This window comes from Tursiops truncatus, chromosome 10 (genome assembly GCF_011762595.2).
Source record: "Tursiops truncatus isolate mTurTru1 chromosome 10, mTurTru1.mat.Y, whole genome shotgun sequence".
Taxonomy (NCBI): Eukaryota; Metazoa; Chordata; class Mammalia; order Artiodactyla; family Delphinidae; genus Tursiops; species Tursiops truncatus.
The window spans coordinates 64,655,552-64,667,418 of NC_047043.1; the positions used below are offsets into that span (position 1 = coordinate 64,655,552).

The 11,867-nt window shown below is 55.7% G+C and overlaps 1 protein-coding gene and 1 long non-coding RNA gene across 3 annotated transcripts; one reads left to right on the plus strand and one right to left on the minus strand.

Annotated features, from left to right (window-relative positions):
* Positions 1-86: 86 nt before the first annotated feature.
* LOC141279771 (uncharacterized) lies at positions 87-7,256 on the plus strand. 2 transcript variants are annotated; one of them, XR_012334617.1, is made up of 3 exons: positions 87-279; positions 726-770; positions 6,201-7,256. It is a non-coding gene; the product is annotated as an uncharacterized lncRNA (long non-coding RNA). The 2 variants fall into 2 exon arrangements; XR_012334618.1 differs by lacking the exon at positions 6,201-7,256 and adding an exon at positions 5,609-5,752.
* On the minus strand, positions 1,429-9,432 carry CAMKV (CaM kinase like vesicle associated). Its single transcript, XM_073811136.1, has 11 exons — positions 7,796-9,432; positions 5,776-5,884; positions 5,534-5,665; positions 5,277-5,351; positions 4,925-5,063; positions 4,661-4,781; positions 4,426-4,501; positions 4,191-4,327; positions 3,952-4,030; positions 3,628-3,715; positions 1,429-3,331 (listed from the first exon to the last, which is right to left on the minus strand). The coding sequence occupies exons 2-11, from the start codon at positions 5,868-5,870 to the stop codon at positions 2,759-2,761; spliced, it is 1,515 nt and encodes a 504-aa protein (XP_073667237.1). The 5' UTR covers positions 5,871-5,884; positions 7,796-9,432; the 3' UTR covers positions 1,429-2,758.
* Positions 9,433-11,867: the final 2,435 nt, after the last annotated feature.

Here is an 11,867-nt window from a genome sequence, read left to right on the forward strand (position 1 = left end):
GGAAGTGGCAACAAGGCACGTGAAAGCGCGGACTGAAGGTTGGGTCCGGATTGGACGAACCCTCAGGGGCGGGGCTTAGCGGCCCACCGGCCGTAAAGAATCCTGGGGCCGAGCGCGGGCCTGAAATTGTTAGCGGTAATTCTCAGGCGGCTCGCGGGAAGACAGACGGTACCGCAGGAGCGCAGCGTTGGATTGGCACGAAGAGCAGCTGCGCCGCCGGCCGGGCCCCTTTCTGGGGCAAGACTGGGAGTTATGGTCCCAAGCCAGAGCTGGTGCCAGGTGCGCTGGGCACGGGCTTCTCAGCCTCGTTCTCTCGGCGTAGCCTCCTCTGCACTTCGGGGGAGTCGAGAAGACCACGGCCGTAGGGGAATGGGACGACGGTCCCGATGGAGAGCGGGTCCCCTGGCCTCTGGACAGTGCTCGACCATATGGTGGAAGCCCATAGTTCCCAGACCAAAAGAACGCTCCACCCTCTCAGCCTTCCGCTCTGAGTGGTCCTAGAAAGATGGACACAGGTCCAGACACCTCAAGCTCACTCTGGCTCTATACAAGCAAAGCTTGATGATCCTTAAGTTTAGAGGTGGCTGGGTCAGTATCCTGACTTTAGTTCCTAGCTCTCAGGAGGATCAAGTTTTTCCTCGGGACTGCAGTAGGGTTGGAATTTTGGAGGCCCAGATGCTTCATAGATGAGTGGCTAACAAACCTTTTTCTTATTCCCACATCAGAGAAGTTATCTTTGGGGTCCTCTCTGAGAAAGAGCAGCATACCTGGTGAGTTCACCTGGGCTGATCTGGGCTGGAACAAGTATTCCTAGGAGTTTTCATGATTAATTATTTTTAGCAGTGTTACTCCCGTCTCCCCAGAAAAAAACCTTGTACAGAGCCCCATAATATAAAGCTGATCTGTTCCACCTGAAGTAGACCCACAGTAAAGTCCTTGGGGCCTATGTGGAAAACAAAGGTGTTGTTTACAGGAAAGAGGAATCAACACAAAGGGCAGGCTAGAATCTTTGTGTAATGCCCACCCTGCATCCACTCCCCAACCCAGGGAAGCCCAAAGGTCTCTCCCTATGGTGGATGGCACTTGGTGGGTTCCAGGTCTACGCCTAAGTTAAGATAAGGGCTCCTTGTTCAACAGGACTTGTGAGAACATAGACCAGAGGTTATTCCTCGGCACACGCCCAGCACAGTACCCACCACCCACATGGATTTCTGGAGTCCAGAGGACCTTGCCACACCATCAAGGAACACCCTGTGGCAGGGATGAACTGTACTCTCAGCCCAAGCAATCCGCATGGCACTGAGCACAGACCACTCACTACCTGTGAACCTAACTCCCGGCCTCTCCCCTCCCCATTGCCTTCCAGGGGCCCTTCCCCAGTAATATAGAGGAAGCAAAGGCGAGAGGGTGGCCAGAGGCTTTGGCAGAGTGACATTTATTTGCCAGGTTCAGCAGGTACACAGCCCACCGACCTTCATACACCAGAGCAGACCCACAGGCATGCAGGGAGAAGGGCAGGACTACCCCCAAGTGCCAAGCGAGGGCCAGGACCAGTGCAGCTGCCTGCCCAGGCTGTAGTGGGGTCTGACAAAGGGCACCTGCCAGGAGCCTCTGTTAGGAAACTGGGGAGCTTTGTTCCACTCCCTCATTCCAGCAAAAGCAACTCAGCATGGCTCAGAGGCACCTGGGCCTCTCTCCAAGCCTTGATAGAAGGGAAAGTGGGTCATAGACATAGAGGGGGTTCCTCTCTATTTTGTTGTTGAATTGAGAGAGCAGAAAATCTGCCCCTGTGAAGGGCAAACCCCGAATCAGACTATGGGACACTGCCATACAGCAGGCCCCCAGGTATGGAGAGGACTGTGGACTGAGCCTGAGGGAGCCCATGTGGGAAGAGCCAGGGGCAGCACTCCTTGTTTGGCCCAGGGTAAGGACCCTGCTAGGCTGATACACTAGGTGCTGGGCCTGCACTCTGCCCTCCCAGATCTCATTGCCACATCCTCATTGCTCCTCCTTCCCCTTACAGGCTCAGGCAGTTCAGGGCACAGGGCAACCCACTACAGGACCCAGGAGGGCAGGAAATAGAACAAGAATCTTGGGAGAGACTTCCAGGGACAAAGATGGAGGCTTCTAGCCTCCAACTCTTTCTCTTTCACTTCTGAGGACCCCCATGGCTACCAAGCAGTGCCCCCAGCCATGTGACCAGTCTTGTCTTAAAGCATACTGCCTGAGATTATAGCATTCTCTATACCAACCTGTTTCCACTCCTAGAGCAGCCCACACACCACAGGCACATACCTTCATGTGCAGGAGCCTAAGACCGCTGACAGGGCCTCGCTGGAGGACCAGCTCTCAGGGCAAGGCCACCCAATTTAGGGCCTGGGAGAGGATGGGACCTGCAGGGCCTGCCTGGGGGAATTGTGAGGCAAAAAGGGAAGGGGGAGGGGTGCAGGGACCTCCTGAGTATCCCTAGAGCAGCATCCCACAAGAAACAGAAACTGATGAAGCTAGCAAGACAGAAAAGCCACAAGGAATCCATGCAGGGGCTGGGGCTGGTCCTGCCTCTGGCCTGCCCACCACTCACACACATACACACAGGAGACGAAACTGCTCTCCTGTGGCCCCCAGACATGCCCCATGCTGGGAGGCAGGGGCAGGGGAGAGCGAGGGCATCATGCCAGTGACTCTCTGTACAGTGAGAAGCCCCTCGTCCACTCTCCCACCCTCCTGCCCATCCCCCGCCCCCCCACAGCCTGCCCACTCAGCTGGTCTCCTCCCTCCGAGACTCCTGGGCAGAGCCAGCAGCCTCTTCCCCTTTACTAGAGGGTGGAGCCTGGCCTGTTGCGCCCCCTGGGGCTGTGCTGTCCGGCTGGGCCAAAGCCGGCTCAGGGGTGGCAGCAGCCTTGGTGGCCAGTGTGGCACTGCTTTGGGTAGTGGGCATGGTGCTCTCTTCCACGGCTGGTGTGGCTCTCCCATCAGTGGCTGGAGTAACACTTCTGTCAGTGGCTGGGGTGACACTCCCATCAGTGGCTGGGGTGATGCTCCCATCAGTGGCTGGGGTGATGCTCCCATCAGTGGCTGGAGTGGCACTGCCATCTGTGGCTGGGGTGGCACTACGGTCTGCAGGGGCTACATTATCACTCTTCGTAACACCACCCACTGTGGCTGGGGTGGCACTGCCCCCAAGGGCTGGGGCAGCTCCACTTGCAGCTGTGGCCCCGCCTGCAGCCCCAGAGGTGGCAGTGTCTGTGGCTGGGGCAGACTGGGCTGCAGCCGTGCTGGACTGCTCCGGTGCCCTGAGCCGTTTCATGAGGGTGGTCACTCGGACAGCCTTCTGAAAGAAGGACAGTGGAGAGAGGCTCAGAGCGAGGCTTACAGAAGCTGGATCCATTCCTTTGCGAAGGCCAAACCCAGACCATTCCATCGTGCCCTGGCTGCCTCTGACCAACCCAGGGCCGGGGACCCAGCTGCTCAGCACACCTGCCTAAGGTAGTAGCAGTGGCTACAGCTACACCTGACGGTTGAAGAAAAGCCTGTGTGTGGCTGCAGGGGTGTGATGCAGGCAAGAAACTGTGGTGCCAGAAGGAGCACTTGGGATCAAGCCAGGAAAGGGAGCCATCCAAGCCTTACCTTCCACTTAGCCCTGGCAAAGTTCTTTTCAATCTGGGCACAGACACCATCCTTGATGTTCTTATCAGAAGCAGCATTGCCAGAAATCCTGGAAAGGGTGCAAGTGCGTCTGGATCTGAGGGGGTATGGCCTTCATGGAGACTGTGCCCAGCCCTTTCTTGTAAGACCCAAGGATTACCAGGCAGACCCTCTGGGTTGGCCTGAGCTCTGGGTGTCCCTTGAACCCCAATTTGAGGCCTCAAGGATAGAGGCTGCTAGGTGTGAGGAGGACAGAGGCCAAGGGACCCCTGGCCTCTCCTCCCATCCTCCCTGGGCCCTGCTCACCACTCATGGGAAATGGCCTCTTCCGCAGTGATCCGCTGGTCTTGCTCCACCTCCATCAGCCTTGTGACCAGGTCTTTGGCTGGGGACAAAGCCAGGGAGAGGCTAGGCTTGGGCACCCCATTTCACTGTCTAGAGGTGATGAATGGGCTCGGGGATAGGATCAGAGTCCAACAGAGAAGGCTGAGAGCAGTCCCCCATGCCAACCCTTCACTCTGCCCTCATGCTGGGCACCTCCTCACCCGCCTGCGAAATGTCATCCCAGTATGGAGAGTCAAACTCATAGTCGCCAGCCAGGATCTTGCGGAAGAGGTTCTTGTCGTGGTTCTCATAGTCATCTTCCTCCACCTCCTCATAGAAAGGTGGATTCCCTGAAAGCCTACACAGGGTCCCAAGGACAGGGTTACTCAGGAAGGCCATGGACACAGACCCCCACCCCACCTGGCTGCCAGGCTGTTTGCCGGCTTATCCACTCACAGGATGTACATGATGACTCCAATGGCCCAGCAGTCCACAGGGCGTCCATACCGCTGCCGGCCTACCACCTCTGGGGCTGCAAACAGTGTCCACCTGCTGGTCAATATCAGGCCTGGCCAGGCCTTGTACCACTCACACCCATTTGCTGGGATAGGGACTTCCTTCCCCCCCCACCCACCCAGAGCCACTCCTTGAAGGCTGTGTCCCACCCTGCCCCACCCCACTCCCTGCTTGCCCAGGTACTCGGGGGTCCCACAGGGCTCCTTGATGAGGCCATTCTCTAGCTTAGCCAGGTGAAAGTCGCTGATGACAATCTTTGAGTTCTTCAACCGGTTGTAGTAAACCAGGTTCTCCAGCTGCTCCAGCCAGGAATGGCATGTGGGTGGGCAGAGGAAGAGACCATGGAACCCTCAGAGGCTGGACCACGGCCCTGAGGTGCTGCCCACCCCAGCCCCAGGCCGGCTGCCAGCTGACCCTTTGACCTGATTGCTGGCCTCACCTTGAGGTTCCTGTGCACGATCTTGAGTGAGTGCAGGTAGGCCACCGCCTCCAGGACCTGCCGCACCACGTTGCTCGTGTCTCGCTCCGAGTAGTAGCCCTGGTCCAGGATCCAGTCAAACACCTCCCTCCCCGTGGCCCTGAGGGACACCAGCCCCTGAGCCCGGCGTGGGCAGGATCGGGGGTGGGGCAGGAGCACGTGGGCAGGCTGCCTACACCAGGCAGCTGGCTGGGCAAGGCACAGGGACCTGGGACCCCAAGGGTCCAGAAGGGGGGCCTTCCCTGGCTGCAGAGAGCAGAGCAGGTAAAGACCTGGGGGACTGAGGAATCCTGGAACCCAGACCCACACTCACAGCTCCAGGAAGATAAAGTACTCCTTGCGGGTCACAAACACATCCACCAGTTGTAGGATGTTGGGATGCTTCACCCTGGCAACAGAGAGAAGAGCCAATAGATAGGGCTGGGTGAACCCCTAAGAGAGGCTCTGGTCACCACTGTGAGCCACAGCAGACTAACTGGCCAGAGGCTGGTACTACTTGAGGCCTCCGGACCTCGAAGCCCTTCCCGGCTACCTCCCCTACCCCACCCCACCCCTGGGCCGCATACTCACATCTTGAGGATGCCTATCTCGTTCTTGGCTGCCTTCCGCACCTTGCGGCCATCCCGCTTCTGGAATTTCTTGCAGGTGTGCAGCTTGCCTGTTGTCTTGTCCTTGGCCCGAAAGATCTCACAGAACTCCTCACTGCAGCCAGCAGGCACTCCACTCAGCCCTGGCTTCAGCGTGGGCTGTACTCCGCTCCCCTTTCCCCAGCCCTTGCCCACCCACCCTTGCCCAACAGACCCGGCACTCACGTCTTGATGACCTGTCCCAAATCATATCTGTCAGTCACCTCCGATGGCTGGTTATAGTTCTTCTTGTCACCCAGAGTCACACACCCAAACGGCATTGCCGGGCTCTGAGCTGTGGGCAGGATGCGGTCTGGTTCAGCTGTACCACAGCCCACTTCTCCCCACAATGTAAAGGTTGCGTTTGGGAAACCCCAACCTGTCTCAGACCAAGTCAGAGGCAGAGTCTACACCAGGAAGGGCTAGAGGGTGATCAGGCTCAGATCCAGTGCCTGCTTTTCTGGCTGTACCTCCAACCACTCAGCTTGGCTGCCCGAACTACAACAAGCCCCTGCGCTTATGAAAAATATAGTAAACTGACATATCCGTGAATCACTTCGCATTATATACAATCTAAAGAAGATTTATCAAATGATTTATTTAAATTTCAGTAATTCCACAGATGAAAGGGGCTGTATCTACCCACCCATCAGAGAATCATCTCCACGAGTCTGAAGATGCCAAGTGTTGGCAAAGATGTGGAGAACACGAGCACTGCTGGTGGAGGGCAAGTCTCCCCTTTGCTAAACAGTTTGGTAAAACTACTGAAGTCGAACATATCCTGTGCACCAACAATTGCACTACTGACTATGTACATTTGTGCAGCAGGACACTGGTACAAGAGTGCTCATGGCTGCAATATTCAGAATTGCCCCAAACTGGAAACAGCCCACATATCCATCAAGAGCAAGATGTATTGTGGTAGAGTCAGTCACACAATGGAATATTGTTACAAAACAATGGAAATGAGGAGCTACAGCTCTACGCAAGCACATGGTCAATCTCACCAATACAGTGTTGAGTGAAAAAAATACCAAATACATATAGTGGGATTCTACTGATACAGAGTTCAAAACAGGCAGAACTAACCTATACTGTTTAAGGATACAGACATACTGGTAAAATTATAAAGAAACACGAAGAAATAAACACCATGAGTCTTTCTAAGAGAAACAAAGAGGTTGTGATTGGGGGCGGGGGGATTCTGGAGGACCTATTTCTGAACCTGAGAACCACCTGAGTCGTGGTTTAACAGGTGTTCAACTTTATAATAATTTGTAAAAATGTACATACACATATTGGGCACATTCCTAGATCTTATATTTCACAATAAAAAATGTTAATAAAAATTATGGCTATCCATACTGAAGAATACTTGATAGCTATTAAAAAGCATAAAATAGATCAAAATGTGCTACTGTAGGACAGTCTCTGAAAAAAAGCAGGGGACAGAATGGTGGGTAAAGCGTGCTACACTGGGAGAAAATTTTTAAAGTTTATATGCCTGTGTACACTCACAGACTCTTTTCTGGGAGAAAATAAGAGTTCTCTTTGGGGGAAAGAATTGGGTGTCAGAGGGGCAGATTTATACCAATTGTTTATTAATTTTCTGTTAGGATTTGTACTGTGATTACTTTTACTGATTTAATAAATACTACAGGACTTCCCTGGTGGCGCAGTATATAAGACTCCACGCCCCCAGTGCAGGCGGCCTGGGTTTGATCCCTGGTCAGGGAACTAGATCCCACATGCATGCCGCAACTAAGAGTTCGCATGCCACAACTAAGGAGCCCGCCTGCCGCAACAAAGGCCCGATGCAAATAAATAAATAAATAAATAAATAAATAAATAAATAAATAAATGTTGCTTGGGGATTCTTCAGAGGGAGAACTCCCATCTGGGTGGAGAAATGAGGAAAGGCTTTGAGGAAGAAGCAGCATTAGGGCTGGGCCTTAGAGGGAAAGGATTTGCCAGGAGGCAGGAAGGGGTAATGGTCCAGAAAAGCAAGACAAGCCTGCCTAGTGCCTCACTGCCAGGGCCCGCAGGAGACCTGGACCATCAGGTCCAGGGGAGAGGCCCCTGGCCAGGGGTGGCTATTCCAGGCACAAGGATGACCACATGCAGCTGACTCCAGTAGGTTCCAGGCACTCTGGCACCCGGAGCATGGCACCCCCCGGGTCTGCAACCCTGCCAGCCCAATCCTCACCTGAGGTGCTGAGTGAACTGGCTCCAGCACCCACAGGAAAAGGCACTCACGGTCCTTGCTCAGAGGTAAACTTCAGGAGAGGAATTGGTGACAGTGTCTGGACCTTTCCAGACCTGACCCAGAGTCAGCCTCCTTAATGCCTGGTTGGTGTGACACTGGGATGATAACACACTTCACGCTGAGTCTGCATTGAAACTGCTCTGCTGACTGTGCATAGTCTCCCTCCACCCCGATTAGCACTTGCTATGCTAAGGGGCTGGGCTGGGGCCTTGGCTACCTAGATGCCCCCCTACCTGAAGTGACTCATAGCCACAGGGTAGTGAAGGAGAGAAGAAGCCACCACCAGAGGAAGCAGCTTGGTCAGAGGGACTCTGCCAGCCAGGGTCAAAGGCCAGGACCCACACAAGCCCCCTGGTCAGCGCTGGCTGCTGCTTGTTTCCTCCCGGGCGGAGGCTACCCACTTCCTAGGGCACCCAGTCCTGAAAGTTCTCCCTCAAATTTGCCCTCCGCTTTAGGGAACAAATTGCATCCAGGTTCTTTGGACTCAGGGAACACAAACGCATTTCATCAGTGTGATTCAAGCTAGGGCTTAAGCCATCTTGTGAGGCACTGCAGAGGCAAACAAGAGAAGCTTTGAAGATCGTCCCTGACTGCGTATCTTTGCCGCCATTGTCACAGCCCTGCTCCTGCATCTGCCGGGAAGGAGCCTGTGGCTAGAATCCCACTCTCACAGCTGAGAGCAGAGGCATGGCCACCCACCACTGCCGGCCACCCATCTCTATGCCCAAACAATCCGGGGGAGGGGGCTTGCATCAGTCCCCTCATTGGTCTTATGTGCAGCGATTCCCTTCCCAGGCTGCAATCCAAGGGCCCTGTACTGGGTGGGAGGGTTGTACCTCAGCCTACAGGTCCCCCAGGAGGGCTGGGAGGGACCTGTGTCCCAGCTCTGCCGCGCTGCTTACACCATTCCCTCTGGCAGGAATGCCCTTCCCCCAAAGCCTCCCATCAGTATCCTATTTGTCACGGCAGAGTTATTTTTAACATTAAAAAAATCAGCAACTACCTAAACAACCAACAACAGGTGACTCGCCAGCTCAACTGTGTCCATCCAATGGCAGGAATTGTGGGCACTGGCAAGGGCACTGCCCATCCTGGCCTCTCTGTGGAGCAGCCTCCACATGAGCTAGGTGCTGAGACCAGGGCTAAATCTCTTCTTTCATTGTGATTTCTGACATTATAAGGCTATTTGTGCCACAGATTGGCTGCAACGATCCTGAAGCTCCAGGCTCAAAACCACCCTTCGCTGAGGTAACTTCCACAAACTCCACCTCCACCCACCCCACACCAAGAGCTCCCTGCTCAGCCGCATGGCGTGGGAGGTTTTGTACGTGCCTGTCCCTGATCTTGGCCCAGCTTTTGGCCGTGCACAGGCACTCGTACCCACAGGGACCCAGGGCTGGTCATGGGGGTCTGTCTCCACCACGGAAATCCGGACCTCTGCTCAGTCACATCAGCCTGGAGCCATGTCCTGAAGCCTCATGGCAGGGGCAGGGACAGATCTGTCTCCTCCCTCCCACAGCGGCCCTGATCTCAGCCAGTCACTGCCTCTCCTCACTAACCTAACTGCACTCACTTGCCTCCACCCGCAACCTGGCCCCAGGGCAAAGAGAGGAGAAAAGGGGGCCCTGCTTCAGATTAGCATCTTGGTCCCCTCCACCCCCACCCACTCTACCATCTGCTACCCACTGCTGCTGCCTAGGAGGCTGCTGGTATGCGTACCAAGCCCCTGGCACCTGCTTGCAACAAGGGGGCCCTGGCCCCAAAGCAGGGAGGAGAAACTGAGGGACGGCTTCAAGAACAGTAGAAGGCCAGGCAGAAAGAGGGCGTGCATTTCTAACCCCCATGGCCTGGACAGCCCAGACTCAACATCCAACAATAGAGGGCTTCCCCCGCAACGACAAGTGACCTGGGCTCGGCCTTAAGTCCACACTGGGACATGGGAGGGCACAGAGGTCCCATAGCTGCTGTTTCCCTAAAGACGTGGTTCCTTCCATTCTCTGCAGAGAAACTGACTGGTGTGCACAGGGGGCGGTCCAAAGGGAGCTTGGGGGAAGTGCAGAGCCTGGGGGAGCCTCTAAGGGAGCCTGAGGGCCAAGCATTCCCTAGCTACTGCCTGCTCCTCAGGTCTGGCCCCTCAGGCAATGCTGATGGAGCCTCTGCCTTGGTAATAAAGGGTCCCCTAGGGACCCTACTGTAGCCTAAGACAAGTCTGGCCCAGGGGAGGCCCGAATAGGACAGAGGCCAGCTCCAGAGGCCCAGGGGTCCCACAGAGAGTCCTGGCCCCTCCTCTACTGGGGTCAGCCTGATTCAAGCCCCACATTTCATAGCCATAAACAGGAGTTACCTGGCACCCTGGTCCTCTGCCATGTGGGGCTTCAGACCTTGCAGTAAAACTAGGGAGGCCAGGGGGGGCCCAGGAGGCCTCCAGCTGCCTCCCAACAACTGTGGGCAACACCTCCCAATTTAGTGGCAGCTGTGAACACCAGCCTGCAGGCAACCCCTCCCCTTCCCTGCTCTCCTCTCTCAGGGACTGGAGCTGGGTTTCCTGCTGTAATAGACATGCCTAGGCCCAAGCTCTGCCCAGCCTGCCGCAGAGACCTCACCCACAGGATGCAGGACCAGCAGAAATAGAGACCTCACTCTCAGGTCTGTGTCAGGAGGCAGAGTCAAGTTTCTCGCCCACTATCCAACTGCTCTAGGTAACTGGGCAGGGGGCTGCCCTGGCTGGGCCTCAGGCTAGCTAAATCATGGTCCGTAGTTCCTGCTGCTGACTCTCTCCCATCTAATGAGGGCGCAGGCAGAGGGCGGGGGTGCTCTCCAGTCTCAGGGGTGGGCATAGGATCAGGTGCTGCCTCCAGAAAGTTCAGCCTTCAATAAGCAGGCAGAGCCGAGAGCCAGCTGGCCCCTTCCAGGCACCTGGGGTCCCAGTCTTTGAGCCCCTGAAGGAAAATTCACTGGGGGCCCTGCTTCCCTGTGAGCGGAGGAGGGGAAATTCAGGGAAGGCCCCAGAGTAAAGGGTTGCTATGGTGATGGAAGTTTTTTAAAAAGGAGAGGGGAGGGGAGGGGAGAGGAGAGGTGTTATTCAAATTCTCCAAGAATTCCCTGAGACTTTGGCCTGATTCCTTCCCCATGGGTTCTGTGACCCTGGTCCCCATCAAGGAAGGGGAGGTGGGGAACTGAGAGACTTTAGAAAAGAGAGGGGCAGGGACACAGAGAGACAAAGGCAGAACCTGTGATGGAAGGGGAGTAAAGAATTGACACAGTAAAAAGGATGCAGGCACAAGGACACAGGAGGGAAGGTGGGCAGGGGGTTTCAAAGGGGCCTGTGGATGCCCAGCAGAGCCCTAAGGCCTCCATGACCATGTGCTCTGCACACCTGGACCAGGAGCTGCCCCTGATGCCAGGACCTCTGAGACTGACCCCTCCTGTATTCCCCTAGACATGCACTGAACTTGGTGTGGGACAGCCGTAGCTCTGGGAGAGAGGCCAGCTGTTGCGGTCCCCTCAGAACAGTTCCTCAGCCTCTCTCCCTGTCATCACAGCAGCTTAGGTGAGGAAGGTCCAACATGTTGAAGACACAGGGTTGGGGGATGGAAATGAAGCTTGGAGACCTGGCTGCTTCCCTTTACAGCCCCTCCTCTCAGCTGACCCAGCTCTGCCTAGACTCCCCAGCCACCCCCACCCCCATCTGCTGTCCTCTAGAGGCCTTGGGTCCCCAGGGCCTCTCTTGCAGCTCAGCCTAATTCCCTGCCACCACCGTCCCCCTCCCTGATAGTGGATCCTGTCTGAGGGCCAGAAACAGCACCCCAAGCAACCTAGAAACAGGATAACAATTGCACAGCATCCCTCCACTACGCCTCAGTTTCCCTGGATGGATATCACTGACTCTGTAGTCTTCTCCCAGGGCAAGGACTGCCCACCTGCCAGGACAAGGGCTGGAGAGGAGGGCCAAAAGCTGATATGGGAAAGGCAGCCTATGGCACCTGGGGGCCCACACCAAATGCTGTAAAAG